At 42.8% G+C, this 20,286-nt stretch overlaps 1 protein-coding gene across 2 annotated transcripts in view; it reads right to left on the bottom strand.

The window, feature by feature from the left end:
* Positions 1 to 9,467: 9,467 nt before the first annotated feature.
* Positions 9,468 to 20,286, bottom strand: part of SLC7A2 (solute carrier family 7 member 2) — a 75,805-nt gene continuing 64,986 nt past the window's right edge. For both annotated transcript variants that reach the window (XM_049631713.1, XM_049631715.1), the window contains 4 exons: positions 19,831 to 20,036; positions 18,679 to 18,845; positions 17,827 to 17,935; positions 9,468 to 14,690 (listed from right to left, as the gene is read on the bottom strand). In XM_049631713.1, the coding sequence (XP_049487670.1) occupies positions 14,494 to 14,690; positions 17,827 to 17,935; positions 18,679 to 18,845; positions 19,831 to 20,036 (679 nt within the window). In that variant the 3' untranslated portion in view covers positions 9,468 to 14,493. The remainder of the gene's footprint in view (positions 14,691 to 17,826; positions 17,936 to 18,678; positions 18,846 to 19,830; positions 20,037 to 20,286) is intronic.

The following is a 20,286-nucleotide window of genomic DNA, read 5'->3' as shown; positions in this document are numbered from 1 at the left end:
GTTTTTTCCTCGTAATTCTGTGTAATGTGACCTCTCCTGCCCCCTGGCGGAGCAGTGGAGAGAGGCGCTTTCTCGTGCGCTGAGAGCAAGGGCTAAGGGCCAGCTGTCAATTACCAAAACCTTAACTGGAATTTCTCCACGGGGGCTTTTGACCAAGTTTACCAACTTCAACAAGGCCCAGTGTGATCCTGCAGGTACAGATGGGGTCACATTGAACCATAATTGTCCAAACGTCACCATCACTCTCTCTACCTGCTCAGGCAGAGCCTTAATGCTCTGTCAAAAGTGCTCTCTAAATACTTCTGTTTATTGCCAGGTCTCCACTTGCGCTAACAAGAGCATTACCCTCAGCTTTTTTTGCTGTTCCTCTGTGGCCAGATATGGGCTCTGCACCCAGCCCTGTTTCAGCTGGCTATCGACTTCTCCCTGCAGTTGAGATGTTAGAACCCCATTTGGGGCTCCCAAATGGGGAAGCTGGCCTTCCATCAAAGGGAGCCCCAGCAGGCCAGGTCCTTCCTTAATATCCCAGCAGAGATTGTGGAGAAATGACTGGATCCTTTTATTCACAAGTCCCGTTGCACAACACTCAGGTGTCCAGGATAGACTGTCCCAGAAAACAGTTCTAAGTAACAGCATCAGCACCCCTGGCCCCCCAACACATACATACACATCTTTCCCTCTGAGTCAAAATCAGCACTCTGGGCTTCTTTTAAATGTAGTATCTATATTCTCCTAGAAGGCTCCTTAGTTCTAGCAAATTCTTCCCTAGCCCTTTTAGGTTAGGAAACCCAGAGAGGTTAAATGGTGCCCCATGGACCCTTCTGTATGCTCATTATGAAGCATGCTGAGGAGGTGATTAAAATGTAAAGGAAAAAGTATTGGGGCACCTGGATGGCTCAGTCAGTTAAGTGTCCAACTTCGGCTCAGGGCATGATCTCACAGTTCGTGGGTTTGAGCCTCGTGTCCCACTCTGTGCAGACAGCTCGGAGCCTGGAGCCTGCTTCGGATTCTGTCTCCCTCTCTCTGCCTCTCCCTTGCTTGTGCTCTCTCTCTCTGTTTCTCTCAAAAATAAACAAATAAACTTTAAAAAGAAAGGAAAAAATATTGCAAACCAAAATATAATTCAATGCTAAATGGTGTAACAGATACTATTAATAGTGGGGAAGTTCAGAGGAGTGGGAAATCCCAGGGGTAGGGCTTGAGTTTGGAGACCACAGGAGGGAGGGGAGGGGGCAGGAGTGCATCGGCTCTGATTCCTTGGCCGGTGCTCAGGAGAGCATACTTTGTGCAAGTATAGACCTGGCCCGGTAGTGTGGGCTGGCCAGGCTGGAAGGGTAGCTTGGCTGAAGGAGTAGAGTGGGAAGGAGACTGAAGCAAGAGTCTGGGGCTGCGGAAGGTGGGCTGTGGTGGGGTGGAGGATATGGGCGTTCATATGCCCCTCTGCAGAGAGGGTCATCGGTTACGAGCTTATAGATTCATATGATGAAAGCAGCTCGCAGGTGCAGGCGAGGTGAGGAACAGGTTTTCCCCAGGGGAGGAGCAGGGTCTGGGCTTCCAGCCCACTTTGTTCAAACAGTACTATTAAAGTGAGCTTGATTCGGGGCACCTGGGTGGCTTGGTCGGTTAAGCGTCCGACTTCAGCTCAGGTCACGATCTCGCGGTCCGTGAGTTCGAGCCCCGAGTCGGGGTCTGGGCTGATGGCTCAGAGCCTGGAGCCTGCTTCTGATTCTGTGTCTCCCTCTCTCTCTGCCCCTCCCCCATTCATGCTCTGTCTCTGTCTCAAAAATAAATAAACGTTAAAAAAAAATTTAAAGTGAGCTTGATTCAAAATAGCAGGAAGGGGACTTCTCCTCCAACACTCAAGGGAAAAAGTTTAGCACAAACTAGTGCTTATCAGCCACTTCACGCCTGGGGATTCAAGAATTCCATCTGCCATCACCTGCTTCCCTTGGTGCCACTCTGGTGCCAGCTTTGCTATTCCCTGAGTGCAGTGGAGAGAACGGTTTCCTGGGAATAGGGGAGACCAAGGTTCGGGGCCTGACATTGCCACTAGCTCTCAACTCCTCCCTCAACTCCCTTAACCTCTCTGGAGTGGGGCTCTCTCCTTGGTAGAGGGAGGGGGCTGGAGGATTATTTCAGTATGTGTTTACTATGTGTTTCTTGTTGTGAAGGTGGAGACATCCTTGCTGTTTTTATGGAGTGGACACTAGTCTGAAGGCAAGCATCCGAACTGCCGTAATGGGAGGCGTCTCATTCTGGGGAGCACTCAGGAGTAGACCGAGTCTGCCTGGGCTGCCTGCTCTGAGATCTTCTTTCATCTTGACTCCACAAAGTTGACAACTTCGCTCTTGCCCTGTGTTGGAGCCTGGGTTCCGTCTACAGCTCCCCTCCCCCACTCCACACACTCATCCAGACCCTGCCTGGTCTACCTGTTGACAGCATCAAGGCCACCCCTCTTTACACATCATCCCTCGCCTCACTGTCCTGGCCACATCCACCTAGTTGGTCTCCCTGCCCCTCTGTCTTGAACCCCAATCCATCCTTTCCTCAGCGATCACATCTATCTGTGAATAATACTCTAAAAATCTAACCCAACTGAAACCTTTCAAAGGCCCTCCGACAAGGCTGAGACTCCCAAGTTCACGGCCCTGCTGGCCTCTCCAGCTGTTTCACTTGGTGCCACTCCCTGTCCCACCCTCCAAACTAACAGCACACTGCCCTTGCCCACCCCTCAGCCATCATGAGGGTCCACTGCTCCTGTGGCTCCCTCTGCCCCAAATAGCCCCTTCCCCTGTTTTACCACCTGCCCAGCATCTCACCACACCCCAATCCCTGGCCTCACTTCCCCTCTAAGACTTGGTTCAGACCTTGCCTTCTCCCAGCTGGTCTGAGCACTTCTCTGGCAATAAAAGCTTCCATCATAGCACTGAGAACAAAAGGCAGATTTTAGCTGTGAATCTGGTTACGCTTCTTTCTCCTGCGCTATTCTATGAGTTCAAGGGCAGGAAGTGCGTCTTGCTAAATGTTGTATCCCACCACCAGGTTCTGGAAAATAACAATTATTTGTTAGGAACTGTCTGTGTTCCAGGCAGTGTGTTTCTCATTGATCTAATCAACAAGCCTATAAGGTAGGCTGTGCTGTCAGTATCATCCCCGTTTTATGGATGAGGGTGCCCGAAGTTAAACTTGTAGCTGAGTTATAATCCAGGCTTTGTCTGACTCCCAAATCTGTGGGTCTAACCCCTCACTCTATTGATTAAAATGAGCGGTTGAAATCGGTATGAATAAAAGCTCTCAAACAGGGGCCTTCCTGACCTGTAAACTGGAGACACCACTAAGTTGTCCGTCTTAAGCTCCTGAGACTGGAGGCAAATGTTGTGCAAGATGGCAAGGCAACCAGTTGAACAGAATTGCACAGAGACGAAAAACCCACACTCTTCTCCTTTGCAGGAGCCTGAAGAGTGGCTGGCTGCCGTTAAAGCAGCCATCAGAAGACAAAGCTAAAACGCTGATGAACTGTTATAAAGCCAAACGTAGAGGGGAATGAAAGCTGAGGGTCCCCTGGAGCCTCAGACGCGAGGAAAGTCTAGAATCACGCAGGAGCTCTTCCCATCAGCCTCTGCCGGCTGCTCGCGATGAAGAGACAAAATGGCACCACATGGGAAGAAGATTGGCTTTAATGAAGAGCTGCACTCAGCTGCTCCTCCTGTGTTTTCTTTTATTTCAAGACCTTTTTTTTTTCAAAATTACTCAACCCACTTAAAAATATTTTAAACATCCACAGAATTATATAGAACAGAAAACGATAAGAAACATTAACAACACCTTTTCACGTCCCCTCCCCTTCCTACTGGCTATAAAATACTGCATAGGAAAGAGGCACCAGAGCTCACTTGTTCTGTTGATAGCTAGTTCGGTTGTTTCAAACACCGTCTTCCGAAAAATACTGCAGTAACTATTGTGATCCAAATATCTTGATGCTCATGAATATTCTATAAGATAGATACCTAGATATTAAGTTGTTTAGCCAAAGGTCATGATATTTAACACTTTTGGTGAGCCCTGCCAATTCAAAAAACTCTCCCTATTTACAACCAATTCCGCTTTCCTTGGGAGTACTACCCTCACCAGGACTGCATACAGTCATGCTATTCAATTTTTACAGCCTGTGGGTGGGAGAGGGGAGTCTCATTGTGCTCTTTTTTTTTCTTTTTTTTCAGTTTTATTTACTTGAGAGGCAAAGGAAGCCAGCAGGGGAGGGGCATAGAGAGAGAGGGAGAGAGAGAATCCCGAGCAGGCTCCGCACTGTCAGCTCGGAGCCCAGAGAGGTGCTCAAACTCACGAACTGCGAGATCATGACCTGAACTGAAATCAGGAGTCTGGCGCTTAACCCACTGAGCCACCCAGGTGCCCTTCACCATATATGCTCTTTTAATTCCCATTCCTTTTGTTACCATCAAGAATGAGCATGTTACCGTGTTTTTATTTGCCAATTTTTGAAAATTGAGTTACTTTTATTACCGTCTTACCATAGTAGGATCTTAACATATTCTGGCTACTAAGCTCTTGGGTGTTACACAAATTGCAGACGTCGTCTTCTAATCCTTTGCTGGTGCTTTAGTTTTGCTAATGGTGCCTTTCTTCAAACAATTACAATCAATGTTTAAGCAATTACATTTTCAGGAACTTCTTTCATGGCTTCTGGGCTTTACATTTTTTTTAATGTTTATTTATCTTGGGGAGACAGAGAGACAGAGTGCAAGCTGGGGAGGAGCAGAGAGAGTGGGAGACACAGAATCCGAAGCTGGCTCCAGGCTCCGAGCTGTCAGCACAGGGCCCGATGTGGGGCTGGAACCCACGAAGCGCAGGATCATGACCTGGGCTGAAGTCGGATGTTTAACCAACTGAGCCACCCATGCATGTGCCCCCATGGCTTCTGGGTTTTATATCTCCTTAGGTAGGTCTTCTCTGCCTCCAATTATCCAACTATTTTATATTTTCATCTACAACTTTCATGATTTGTTGTGATGTTTGGTCTTTAAACCCATCTATAATTTTTTTTTCTTTTTTTAGCATCACAAGTTAGGAATCTAATTTTATGTGTTTCCATTTGGATGGTCAATGTCACACTATCATTTGTTAAAAGGTTGGTCCTTTTTCCATCTTTTTGAATCGACTTCTAGTGTGTGTTAAATCACACATGTATATGGGTCTGTTCTGTACTGCTTTAGTCTATTGATTTCTTTATACCTGTAGAAATATCAGACTGCATTAATTGGGACTGATTTATAGTATGTTTTGTCACTTGTTTGGACCCCCATCATCATTGTTCTATTAATTATCATTGTACATTTTCTCTTCCAGGCGAAGTTGGGAATCAGCTTGTCGATCTCCATAAAAATTTTATTGTGTTTTGATGATGATTGCATTGAATTTATGTTTGGGGGCAGAATGGTCATATTTACAACATTGAATCTTCCCATCCAGGAATGTGATAATGTAATATAGCTTTCAACTTATTCAAGTCTACTTTTATGTCCCCATTATATTTTATAATTGTTTAATGCTGGTATTAGGACAATAATTTTAGAATTCTGCATTATCAGGTATATTTTGTATCAAATACTCTTTAGCTAAGTGTTGGCTACATAAGTGTGTGTGTGAGAGAGTGTGTGTGTATATAATTACATAGCTAAACACTAAAATGGTTATGTTCACATAGTTATCGTTTTCCATGTAAGTCTTGCTTAATACCAAGCAATAATAATATACAAGGCTTATTTCTTATTTTTGCTTGCTTATTTGCTTTGCTATTATGCACGACTTTCCTCAAGTACATTGCCAAATAATTAACCGGTACATCAAAAATAATTTTGGAATGCTGCTTTCCCAGCATTTTTTTATCGCATACACTTCAGATAAATTTAGGTATCTCAGTTTATCTGAGGTCCGTGTTATGGGCTGAACTGTGCTCTTTCCTCCTTCCAAATTTTAAATGTTGAAGTCCTAACCTCCAGCACTTTAGAATGTGACTTTATTTGGAAATAGGGTCTTTAAAGAGGTAATTAAATTAAAATGCGGCCATTAAAGTGGGTCCTAAACCAGTATCCCTGATACTCTCAAGGAGTAAACCTAGACAGAGATACAGGTACAGGGGGAAGGCCAGGTGAAGATACAAGACAGCCATCTACAAGCCAAGCACAGACGCTCAGAGGAAACCAATCCTGCCCACGCCTTCATCTCAGACTTCCAGCTTCCAGAGCTGTGAGAACACACTTCTGTGGTTTAAGCCGTGAGTCTGTGATACCTCATTATGGCAGCGCTAGGGAGCAAATAGTCTATTAGGACGGGAGCAAAAGTTACAAGAACTACAGGGGCTTTTCCAAGACATGTAGCTGCTTAATCATAGGCTTATTATCCTTGAATGAGGCAATCTCAGGAAGACTGAATTTGAAAAATAAAACGGCCAAAGTTGTATTTTGTATGGGTTGTATTTCACTGTAAAAACCCATTTTCTTCTTCTCTAGGGTGAGAAAGAATTTTATTTCTAGAATCTCTGTTTGCTTTGGTCTTTGTGCATTCTTTCTCCCAATAATTGCTGGAATATCGGCCAATTAAAATAAGCATTTACGGACAGCTCCAAGTCAAATACAACTTGAAGCCTGGTTTCCTAAGGCATGATTGATTTTTGTGTGTTTGTATCTGGTCACCTTAATGGACCCTCTTATTAGTCCAAATGGTTTTCTACTGAGCTCTTGGGTTTTTGCATCAATGATCATATTACCTGCAACACCCACTCTTTCTTTCTTTATTAGCTGCTGCCTGTCTGTTGCTTCCTCCTTGCTGGTACAGCGGCCTTTAGTGTTTGTAATCCACTGACCCCCAACCTCACGAAGCACAGAGCGGCTCAGGGATGGAACAAATCAGGGACTCCAAGCCTTCCCCGAACCATCAGCTACTTCCTGATGTGGGAAGAGAGGAGGCTGAAAACACGGCAGTGGCCTTTTAACAACAGTGTCTGGGGAACCAGTGTCACCTGTGGGAGGAGACAGCATTACCAGAGCAATTGTGCGTCGCTGCTTTTCTCTGATGAGCTGGGGCCTCAGCCACCGGCACTGGCTTAACAAATGAAGACCTGAAGGGAAAAGAGGAGTAGCAGAAGGGAGAAGCAAAAATCGGGAAATGGAAGAGAGAAGCGAGTGGGAGGCTGTACCTGGAGACATAGGGCTAGAGAAGCATATTTCTTTCAGTCTTTACAAGCACAATTGGTACACAATGTGTGTCTCATGGCCGATGAGACACAGTGTCAGCAATCCCTTCAGGTTACCAAGGGCCAGACTGGAAGGTCAGCACTTCCATTACGATTTCCTTGTTTGTGAGTGATTGTGTAGGTCGCATTTGCATTATAAATTAATGATCATTTTCTAGGACTCCTTTGTGCTGAAAAAATCTCTGTTCCCTCTCTTTTTTTTGTCCCCTTAAAAGGGCCTATATTTTGGGCATCTGCTCCCCACCCCCCAAAACAGGACATTTCTCTCCTCTAACTGGTCTTCACTAACTATGGAAATACAACCAAGATGAATATATATTTTTAAATTAATGTTTCAAGGTTTCAGTAGGAGCTAACGTTAAGGGTTTTAAATACAGCTCTGAAAATTTAATAGAATGCCAATTGTGGATCCCAGAAGCTGGTAGTACTTTCCTACTCCAGGATATAGCATGCTGTAAAGATGTGTTGCCAGTCTGTCGGTCACATGAGCCTGTAAGTGGCTGGGGGAAGAGGGGCAACTCTGAGCTGTGGTGGAAGGGACTTGAAACCCCCATTCTCTCCGTCCTTTTTATTTATTTAATGGTAAACTCTCAACTATCCTTGCTTACTTGCTGTAAATGCTGACCTTTCCAAAGTGTCTTCTGTTATTTACAACTTGGTGCCAAGTCAATGTTTCAGTCCAAGAACAGTGGCATTTTAAGTCTCATTCCTACCAGGGCAGTGAAACCCTTGGCCCTTGCTTGAAGAAATGGCAGGCATCAGTGCACAGATAGGGGAAGACTGGGGACACCTGGAGACTCAGCGATTGGGGAGCCCAGAAATGAATCACAACAATGGTATGGTACTTGTGGGTTAAGGGACTCAGAGCCCAGAAACAAGCTTGTTCCCCATCATCATGGAGATACAGGCCCACCTTGGGCTATAGAGTACTCCTGGGCAGAATAGCTGATCTTGTTTTCCTCTTCATGGTGGCTGCTCCATTTTTAGGAGAGAGCAAGGATTCTTTACTTAGCTTTGACTAGAAAAGTTCAAGTAAGTAGATCAGTATGGAGCTGAGTTTCTTTCTGGACAGTTTCATCTCTTTTTTGACGTACTCTAAACAAGCTGAGATAATGTGATAATAGGTTATTTTTGTATGTCTTTGGGATTTTTTTTTTTTGGAGATATTTTATGGGATGAAATGAATCATTTTTTCCACAGAGATAGGGATTTCTGAGTACAATCTCTTAGCAATCCATGGGCTTTGGGCCCTTTGCCTGAAAAGGAAGGCTACCCATGGCCTTCTTTAAAGAACACAAAGGAGATGGCATTCTTACCGCCAAGGGTTCCTGGCTGGACCCACAGCCCAGACACAGTTCCTGGCGGATTACTGCCTGCATGTGACCATATGGTACCAGGGCAGATGTGGGTCATCAAAACCTAGTAACAATCCTAATAGCCAACAATTAGATAAATTAGGTTTTAGGCTTCTACTTGGCAAATACTTTTCTGTTTCAGCTTGGTTTTCCATGCTGGCTAAAGTGATAACTACTGTTTTCTTACTTCAATATGGCGTTCCCTCCAATTTAGTAAAATCAGTGGGAATTAAGTATATACACAAAGACATTTCAAAATCAATTAATTCAAGAGATTTGCAATTTTAAATAACTTTGAGCCATGTCCAGAACGCTCTTTGAATCCTTTCTCCCAGAGGGTTGAAGTTGGTAAGAATGCTTTACTATATTGTAAAAAATTTGTTAGTTGTACATAACTGATTGCCAATTATTAAAGGCTATGATTTGCTGAGGAGAACATTGAGAAAGGAGTTTCTTACAGATAAAAGCAATGAAAAGACCGGCAGTTGAAGTGGTAAGATCTCAGCTCTTTGGTCCTGGGACGGCATGCTTTAGGACCCAGTGCTATTTTTTAGAACGTGCCAGGAGGACTGAGGCTTTGTGAAAACATGTCTTTTATCTTACAGGACCGGGTAGTCCTCAGGCTGCCAGGTGAGTATTCTTGACAATAAAATCATTTCAATTTAGATTGCACCATATTTCTGAGTTTTAAAAGTTCCCAAATTAAAAAAAAAAAAAAAAAAGGTTACATTAGATAAGTGTGTGACATGTATGCTTTTGGGGTGTGTGATACATATGCATATTATATTATCATAAGTCATATTACAATTTATTTAAAAAGTACATGGTCACATTAGAAAGCATATTTTACAGTGGTAAAGCAGCAATAGTTTTTATTTATTACACTTCTAAAACATAATCTAATGTTATAAGTAAAAAGGAACTCTGATTATCATTTAAAACATTTAAATTTGAAATTACCTACTCAACAGAAAGTCTTTACATTCAGATCAGACAAGTCCTGTGAACCTGTTGGTTTTTTACAGACATAGAATTTCTGTAGGGTTTTGGGCCCTATCAACAGTTTCTGTTAAGTACAATGACAACAAAATAGAGCAATAAAACAATGGGGCAGCCTAGTGGACACCAAAGACGAAAGGCCCCCTACCCGGGCCTGGGCCAGTGAAACCCACCCTGTTGGAAGTACCAGCTGAGCCTGGGCCCATGCACTTTCCACCTCAAGGCTGTCCGTGCAGTACGGGGACTGTAGTGGGCCCGACCCCATGGGACCAGTTTCAGGAAGCAGCCATCCTTCCTATGAGTCACAGACCTTCCTTAGTCCCTATCATTTATGTGATGTGTTGATGGGATATTTGGACCCCACACTCCTTACTTTCATGTGAAGGCTTTCACTTCGTATCCCACCCTATCATCCCAAGACCCCACCCAACAAGGCTAGCTCTAGATGCTTACGCTCTACGGGCTGCCTGACTCTAGATCCAGCCCAGGCTCCTGGTCATGATCCCCATGGGGCACCAGTGGTCAGCAAAGGGTCTTTAGGGCCAGATAATGGCAGCGGCTTCAGCCAGGGTGAAGAAAAGCTAAGTACTACTCTCAACAAGGCTGTCACGAGACTCGAGCCATCACAAGACACGTCTGAAATCAGTGAGACTAAACTGTGTACATACAAACAATAATGAATGTTACAAAAACCAACAACCACAAAAACAGAGCAGGCCTCTCAAAATCCAGAAACCAGAAATTCATTTAAAAATGTTTAAATATAATTATACAAAGAGAAAAAAAAAAATCTCAGCTAAACAACAAAGCTAAGCAACCTTATCTGCAAATGACTGAAAAATGACCTGTCCTGGCATTATTTACTACTTGAACTTTGGTACTTTTTTCCCCTTGATATTTTAGGACATGTCAGAGACTATAAGCAGAAAATGTATAGAGAAGGCAGTATTTTGGCACTAGCAAAAAAAAAAAAAAGTTAATCCCCTCTCCCTGCACCCCCCCCATTCACACTAATCATGTGGATTTTAATACGCTGTGATATACACTCTAAACCCAATCCTTTAAAATGCTGTGCAAACTGTAGTTTGTGTGTTAAGTAGCAGTTGCTTGAAGGGCATCAGGAGGAAATCAGGCAGCCACATCACGAGGCAGAGTTGGAATCTTGGCACGTTATCACGTGGTTTGTCATCTCAGAATATGCCCTGATTTACAAAGAAAGAAGAGTAATATACTCCTCTGGCATTATCAGTATTGCAGGGCAATAAACCTCCTCATTCCCCCTGCTGAGCATTCCCATTAATTTAGAAAATAACTCAGTAAATACAGACTCTGATTCAAAATATGGTTAACAACCACCAGGACTTAGCAAATAAGCTGGCTAGTTTCTAAAATTAAAAAAAAAAAGTTTAAAATCCTTTATTCGTAAAATTGAAAGACAGGCTTTTGGATTTTAAAGGAAAATAATTCTCAAACAGATACTTTCTATTAACTATGGATGGTAACAGTAAAGTTTTACATATATCAAGGTTAGTTTTTCCTCTAATGTATATATCCCAAAAGATGTTTTTGGTCTTAGGAAGTTCTCTTGATGTTTATCTCTGGGGAAAATGTGGGTAAGCAATAATCTGTATCTCGGTATTGATCAAAAGTTCTAACATAAGTTTTCTCATAAATAGGTTCTAAACTTGGATTTGTATAGCTACCTTTTTAAATAGAGGGTAGGCATATTGCCTTTATATGGTTATTCATAAGTCATCTTTTCCCTTTTCTCAAGAGCTTAAAATAATGGTGTTATTATAAGTTTCTCACTGAAAATGTTAAGACAGCATATTTCCTAGTGCAGGAAAGAAAAGTAAGTTAAACTGTTTTTACTCAGTCACAATTAAGAGATTGTGTGGTATGTATTTTTTCATTCCTGGAGAGGAGTTTGTATAAGTGTGACTGACTAGTCAGATCTATATAAAACATTTTGGTAATCCTAAGAAAGTAAAAGCAATATTTTGTTCTTAAGGTTATGAATTCAGATGTAGATACGGGAGGCTGGTAAAAGAGCCAGTAGTACGGGCTTTTACTAATAAACACAGAGCAAGACAGAGATGTCAGAAAAGGGGCCACAGAAACAAGTAAACAGAAATACCCTAATAGCTCCTACCCCTACTCCATTTCAGATTATAAAGCACCTGTTATAATAGAGTTTACTGATTCCATATTACATTATAAATATATCTTTCTTAAAGAATCTATAGAAAATATCATACATATAAAATTGCTGTATATTGCAAAATAGTTTAAAACCTAAAAATTTTGTATAAGCATACCTATCAATATAAAACATTATTTTTTCTCCACATCAATTGGGTTTTTTTTTTAAATCCATATAATGGTATTGTTTCCAAAGCCCATCATAAACCCAACCGACTTATACACTATTTGAAATACACAGACATATACATATATATATACACACACTCATACAGGGATATGACTCATACATATTTGAGTCTTCACAGAAAAAAAGCACAGTCACCAACGAAGCATCTTTTCATAGATACTTGTGTTTGCAAAGTGTTTTAATGTGGAAAAATAATTTTTAACTAAATTCTTCTCCTAATTGAACACAGTGGGCATAATAGTTTTAGCTGCCTATCACATTCTAAATAAATTTCTTTTGTTACAGTAAAAGACCTAAATATTTATGTAGGAAATTCCTTATGTTCCCTGTGTTAAGGGCCTATTCTAGATTGATTATAGAATAAAAGGGTGTTCTCAGTGTATTACTCTAACAGCAAGGACTTGTGATCATACCTAAAGTCCTTACAGAAATATTTTACCCCTTGCATATCCAACTCTTCCTCTCTAGAAAAACATGCTTAAAAGAGAATTCTGGGCTTCAGATTTTACCCTGTGCAGCCTGGAAACTGTGGAATGTCAGGACTGAATTCTAGGTCAGGGATGCTTCAACAATAGCAGCCAGAAACCCAGGCTTTCTACCTGCTTACCTGATATTTACTCACAATAAACTCTTGGTTCAACAAAACAATGACAACTTGCTTTTTAATGGTATCAGTGAAATAACTAATCTCTTGGAAGTGCTGTCAGAAAACAAATGTTTTCCTTGCCTTTCGATTAAGCTGGTCAACTGGTGTGCTTGATAACATTTATCCTGGGAATGTAACCCATATATATAAGTTTTTAGCCTCTAGCCTCACCTAGTAAACCATGTAATTATTTGTAAGAAAAACAATTCATTAGAAGCAAAGCACACTGCAGATAAACAGTCCACTACTAGAGAACGCTATCCAGTAAAATATAGTAATTAGAGAATCTCACATGTAAAAACAAATCATTTACTTATATAAACGTTACTGTGTTTATATAGCTTTAATTTAATTAGGTTACATTTTTTCAGTTGGAGGTTTTAAAAATCACGTATTTAACTAAAATATTTTATTCCCCCAACACTATTGGGTTACTAGAGTTTTTATTAATAGATTTAGTGTGGTCAATTAAAAATAAATGAGATAAAAAGTGCCAAACAATTTATGGGATTGGGGGAAGAAAAACATCCTTCAATGTTTCCAAATGAAACAACAAAGGCAAATTAGATCCAAACCCCTCAAACTCGGTCAAATGCAATTTAATATCTGAATAGGCACTTTAAACTCAAAACAGGGCAATTTTTTCTTCTCGTATCCCTTCAGTTCTCCTCTTTGGCACGTAATAAAGACATAATTTGCTACTGTAGCCCCTCATGTCTAGGACAAGACAAAATAATAGAAACAAAGGAGTGAAATCTGTACCTGAGGAGGTTTAGAAAAACTGAACTGTGATTAGTTATTAAGTAATAGAAAAAAGTATGAATCGTTCTACCAACTGTGTGACCTAGAAGATTCTACTGGCTTATTTTAAGTGACTTTAAACACAAGGATGCTTAGTGTCTACTTTTCCAAGCTTATGTCTAACTCTGATTTTCAAATATACCCTCGTCACTGCCACTCACGCAAGCTTTCCAGCCATGGGGACCAGCTTCACTTTCTAGCATAAAGGGCCCCATATAGATCACACATACTGGTCTCAAATCCCTGACTGGACTGAGGGATATACAGCACTCACAGGAGGTGAAGTCTTCATATGTAAAGAGCACATCTCTTAAAAAAGACAGCGGTTGAAAGAGGCCCCATTGGGTGACACGGAACACCACTTTTGCCCCATGTGGTATATCGCAGGTACAAATCCCCGTGGCGGCTGAAGTTTGGGCAAAGTGCCATCCTTCATAGAATAAAAATCTCTACTAAACCCACTGCTGGCATTTATAAGTTATAGAAAAGGCTCATTTCTTATCCCCTCCTCTTGCTCCTGACCAATGACAGACACCAAGATGGGTAAGTGCATTTTTAGCATGTTCTAATTGACATTAATGACACCTAGTAAGGAAAAGCAACAGGTATTTCCCCAAACGCACCAGGCACATACAAAACACTTCTATTCAGTGATTGCCTCCATTTCAGCATGTGCTATAAGCCACCAATTAATGACAACACTGGAAAAATGTAATATGGTAGTAGTAAAACACAACCAACTTTCCACATTCATATACCCCAACACACACACACACACACACACACACACACACACACACACACGCTCCTGCTATTTGGGGGGTATTCGCCACTGAGGAGAGGGCTTGGGAGGTCTCCCCAGGTACATAATTCACCATCTGAGGAGGTGCTGTTCAGGTAAGCATAAGTTAGGGTGAACTATGTTTGCAGCAAACCCACAGCAACCTAGCGCGATGCTGACACCCTGTCACGGTTTACTCCACGGAGGATAGGTATGTTAAGACGGTGGCCCAACTCAGCTCCTTAAGCGTTAGCATTCGCTTGTCTTTTCGTGGAATATGAAAGGCAAACTCAGGTTTCTTTGGTGATGGTCATTGGCTTGAATGGCAGATTTTTCTTCTGTTGTTGCATGAATGTTGTCTGAGTAAGTCTCTTCTTCATCTTCTTCATCTCTTGGATTACCCTCCAGGCTGTGTCTAATGCCATAAGCGAAGTAGATCAGGAAACCTTTTGGAGGGAAAAGAAAAAAAAAATCAATGTTTTAAGTATATCAGAAAATGACAGTTTGAACATGGGAAATTTAATATAGAACTTAATAGAGTTTTCTGCCTTCTCTTTCTGGTCTATTTTAGAACACAAGGCAAGAGGATTCCCCTGCAGAAGGTCCCTGATGGATGCTTTCTCAGCACAATGTGTTTGTCCATTGTTAACACCCAATCTTTATAGAACTTATGTTTCTCTCAATAAGTGTTTTCAGACATCTAGGTCAAAAAAAATACACTGATTTTCTCAAAACTCAATACTAAACTCTAAACAAAAGGATATGGGGGGGGGGGTAAGATCTCAAACGACATCCCAAACACAAGTGGTGGGGTGTCAGACTCACAGTGAGATATTTTGGAAAGCATGCCCTATGTAAACAAAGGGGGCATGTGTAAACATGTTACTGTCACCAGGAGAGGCCAAACAATCATGTACAAAGCAACTAGTTATTAACAGCTACGCTGGCTGGGAATTAGAAGCAAAGGTTTTAAGTATCCCCACTAGATAGTTTATTACTTACATGTAGGCATTTTGCTTTGAGTTATATATTTAAACATTGGTTGAGAGTTTGGGGTTGATGTGAAATGCATTATAATCTTCCCATCTAGGGGAGCCTGGGTGGCTCAGTCGGTTAAGCGTCCGACTTCAGCTCAGGTCGATCTCGCGGTCTGTGAGTTCAAGTCCCGCATCGGGCTCTGGGCTGATGGCTCAGAGCCTGGAGCCTGCTTCCGATTCTGTGTCTCCCTCTCTCTCTGCCCCTCCCCCGTTCATGCTCTGTCTCTCTCTGTCTCAAAAATAACTAAACGTTAAAAAATAAAAAAATTAAAAAAAAATAATCTTCCCATCTAAAATAACAGGAAGCAGGCTACCAATTAGCATTTTGGCAGGTATGTTGACGAATGATTCTACTTCCTCTCATACCTCAATGGTTTAAAGACCCAGCCCTCCCTGTCCTCACATAAAGGTACTATGATCACCATTTTATTTTTTATTTATTTATTTATCTTTTTTATGATCACCATTTTACAAAGAAACAGGCACAAAAGCAGAGAGGTAACTTGGCCTCGGCCACACAGTGAATAAATGGCAGATGTAGATTCAAACACAGAGAATCTGGCTCCATAGTCGATGCTCTTAACTAAGATCAAGTACATTAAACTAGAGTGGACTATGTTTGAGGAAAGAAGCAAGGGCTCATGGAAAGGTAGGAAGCATGCTGAAGTTCTCTGCCAGATTTCAAAGAGAGTCTTCTGGGCTCAGAGGAAGGGAGAGAGTTCTAGAGTCCTGTGCCCTGGGGGTTTTGGGCTCCGCTCCCTGGCAGCATGTACACAGGACCCCAAAGGAATGGCTGTGTTGCTACATCCCTGAGGGTGGGGCTGACCGGCAGGGGATTCCTGTCAGGATCCTGGCCCTGAAGCAACAGAAGCACCTACCAGAAGTGGCCACAGTGATAGGAAGAGATGACAAGCTGGTTGTAACCTGTGTGAATGGATAACCTGTGACCCGAGGCACCAGCACCCCCGTTCCCTGGCACAGTGTGAGGTCCCCAAAGTATGGGCAAAGCCCTAGTGTGGGTGTGGGGAGATGAGCAAAACTGACAGAGGTCAGATCTCCCATCAACTCAAGTGGGTTGGTGGCTTGAAACTGAAATGAAGTTAATTTCTAGCCAAAGCAAACAATTACATACACAAGAGTGAATCAGGTTCATTCTTGCTAAGCCAATGGGAAGACTGACAAAAAACACACTCTTCAACCGCTCGGGCAACCCAAACAATGCAGATTTAGCTCTTGTTTCTCTCTGCTTCACATTACAGACATTTCTCCTCACATTTTCTTTAAAAATGTTTATCTGTGTTTGACAGAGACAGCGGCACCAGGGGAGGAGTAGAGAGAGGGAGGGAGACAGAGGATCTGAAGAGGGCTCTGTGCTGAATGCACCCAGCCAGATGTGGGGCTCGAACTCGCCAACTGTGAGATCATGACCTGAGCAGGAGTCAGTCGGTCGACTGATTGAGCCATCCAGGCGCCCCTCTCCTCACATTTTTAAGACAAGTGCTCAGGGCTTTAGTTACAACAAATGCAAACTTTTATTTTATAACTCAATTTTTCACATAGGAAAGAAATCATAATGAAAAACAGTATAGTATAGATATAAATAAGCATACTGACATCATTTAATGCTAAATCCCAAGGTTCAAACAGTAAGAACTTTAGGTAACAGAAATTTCTTGCTATCAGCTCACTCAAAATGTCTTCAGGGGCACCTGGGTGGCTCGGTCGGTTAAGCATCTGACTTTAGCTCAGGTCATGATCTCACAGTTTGTTGGTTCAAGCCCCGCCTCAGGCTCTGTGCTGACAGCGTGAAGCCTGGAGCCTGCTTTGAGTTCTGTGTCTTCTCTCTGCCCCCTCTCACTCACGCTCTCTCTCAAAAATAAATAAACATTTAAAAAAATTAAAAAACAAAACAAAACAAAACCCCAAATATCTTCAGAAGTCTACTGGTATACACTGACAAGAACGGGCTTTGGAATCAAAGTCTTAACAATGCCATTCACAAATTTGATCCCTGGACTTTTTGGGGCTTCTTTTTTTTCTCACCCATTAATTGGAGAAAGCAGAATTTACAGATTCTACAGAGTTACTGGGAAAATGTAATTTAAAAAAAAAGGGGGGCGCCTGGGTGGCTCAGTCGGTTGAGTGTCCGACTTCGGTTCAGGTCATGATCTCACAGCTCGTGAGTTCGAGCCCCACATCGGGCTCTGTGCTGACAGCTCAGAGCCTGGAGCCTGCTTCGGATTCTGTGTCTCCCTCTCTCTCTGCCCCTAACCCACTTGCATTCTGTCTCTGTCTCTCCCCAAAATAAAAATAAACATTAAAAAAAAATTTTTTTAAAAAGGTATCTGAAAATATTTGGAAAAGTAAGCATGCTGATGATCTAAAATTGGGAAAGGAAGAAACTGAAAAACAAACAAACAAACAAACAAACAACAAAACCCTTTATTTCCAGGAAGGGGGAGGGGATGAATTTGTCTAATCACAGAGCATGAAAACTGGAGAAACAGAGCCAAGGTTCAGAAAGCTAAAACATTAAAAGACCTACCAAGTGCCATCCAAATGCTAAATCGGATCCATGTGTCTGCACTCAATTGGACCATCAAGTAAATGTTCACCAGGATGCTGAAGGCTGGCAAGAATGGTAAGAATGGAACCTAAGGGGGAAAAATATCTTCTTAACTAGACTCAGATTTGGAAAGCACATTCCCCAAACTGTGTCAACACTAACTTGACATGTGTACTTTCACACTGTGTCAGTAAGCTTGTATTCTTACAGAAAGAACAACCTGGAGAAAAATCATTCCTGTAGAGTATACTAAAGGCAACGTCCCATTTTACACTATTTACGTGCAGCCCAGAGCAACAGGGATTTATCCAGCCTGCTAACATCTACATCATCACCAAGATGCAATGGGTTTTAGGGTTTGGTTCAGTTTAGGGTTTACTGGTTTAGTTCAGATATCAGCAGGCATGCCTCTGGAAGTCTGGATACATTTGGCATCTCAGAGGGATCCTTCCAGGAAGCTCTCTTCAAGCCCAAACCTGCTCTTAGTTCAAATTCAACAGGACAATTATAGCAGAAGGGCTTTTAGTGGGAATAATCTTCTTGAGAGAGTACCGAATCTCTAAAATAAAATTTCTTTATTCCTTGATTCCATAGATTACTTGACAAGAAATCTGTTTACTATTATACATAATAATGTGATAGGAGCATATTCAGGGTTTTGAAAAGCCACGTAGGGAGAATACTTATGACAAAAAGTATCATCTCCAAGAATCGTGACACTCTAGTTCCCTGGTTAACGTCATCAGAAGTGACTTTTTTTAAACTTATAAAACTAACCCATAAGAGAAAATGTGCGAAATATTTAGGGTCTCTAATGTTCACAATTCGTACCATGAAGGCTACTTTTTGCTGATTCTGGGGCTGCCTCCAAATGGTGAGCACGACAACGATGCAGAGAATGAGGAAGAGCACAAGGAGAGCGAGACTCCACGCCTCCAGCCGGGCAATAGCGTGGACTCCGTAAGTGGTCAGGATGCTCAGACCCAGAACCAGAAATGCTGTAAAGGTGACACGTATGGAAAACAAAATCAGCACACGCACGTCACTCATTCCCTCAGCTCAAGCCGTCTATTTTGATAAGATATCAAGTTCTTTCCGGATCTACTTTGCCAAATACTAAGATTCTTCATTTCCATTAGGGGAAGACATGGCTGATCCCACTGACTTAACCTCCACTCGCTTCCTCCTGACGGTCTCCTCCTCCCCTCCTGGGACTACCATCTTGCTCCCCCTCCCCATGCGTCCTCTGGGTCCCCCTTCGTGACATCCTCTGACTGTATCACATGGGTTGATGGGATGCTGTCTGGGCTGGAGATTTCTGTTCTCAAATGGGAGATGGCAGGTCTGTCCACTGTCCACGGTTGTAAACAGTGATTGTTAATGCAAACAAATAATACATGATCTGTGTCTTTTCCCCCTATTTCAGAAGGTGATGTCACCATGCGCCCACCCTATCTCTGACCATCACGTCCCTCCTCTGTGCTCTGGAGAAGTCTATACTTCCCTCAGCTTGCCGCCAATAATCCTGTTCCTTTCAGCCCCCCGAGAGCAGGGGCCATTCTTCCTGCTGTCCCAGGTGCCCAGCAGAGCTCTTGGCACGTTGCCAGTGCTTGGTAAATGTTGCTGAAAATATCACCCATGACATAACGGCAGGTGAGCAAACAAGACTTTCTCTACTGCGTCCCAGTGTGTTACTGGCAGGTGTTCCTGGGACCCCCGGACGGCCACTGAGATGTACCAGCTTTGTACAGCTGCCACTCACACCCTAGGGAATGTCTTCCTTTCTTCTTCAATTACATGATAAATCCATCCCACTAATACATGCTCTCAACTACCAGTGATCCATTGGGCAGAACCTTCAGGGCCCAGGGCAGCGGCAAACTTAGTCTAAGGCAAGGTAAGGCCTTTTGTCCGTGTCCACATACCCGCTCCAGCTACACACCCCTGGGGGCCTGTGCTCTGTGCGCGGCACGGCGGACTTACCGAGGAAGCCCACCAGAAAGCTCACGAGAGAAGATGACTGTTGCGTAGGCAGAGCTGAGGGGCTGAAGAGAATCCGCAGGCTGAAACCCTGCCCCTGCAGCATGGTGACTTGGGACTCACTTTTCGAGGCCGCGCTGGCACATGATCCCAGCGCTTCTTTTTCAGGACAGCATTTGGGCTGCTCGTAAGATAAGCCGGGCTGGTACCTGTTGCCAAATAAACGTCCGTGTCTTCATTCTCCAACAGACACTTGGCCCAAATGAAACGAACACCGTAAACTCTAAGTGAGACCCCTTGCAGGGTCCCAGCTTGTGCAGTAAACTGACACTTTTCATGACTCCGCCCCAGAGCTTGCTGAGCCAGGCCACAAACCTGCTCAATAAAACATCTGCAGCAACTCTGAATTTCCTCTGACAGCCGTTTCATTACAAAGTGACACAGTAGATGCGGAAGAGA

The sequence above is a fragment of the Panthera uncia genome, chromosome B1, assembly GCF_023721935.1.
Source record: "Panthera uncia isolate 11264 chromosome B1, Puncia_PCG_1.0, whole genome shotgun sequence".
In the NCBI taxonomy this organism is placed as follows: Eukaryota; Metazoa; Chordata; class Mammalia; order Carnivora; family Felidae; genus Panthera; species Panthera uncia.
The sequence above is the reverse complement of the archived record's forward strand: the minus strand, read 5'-3'. Positions and strand labels throughout refer to the sequence as shown.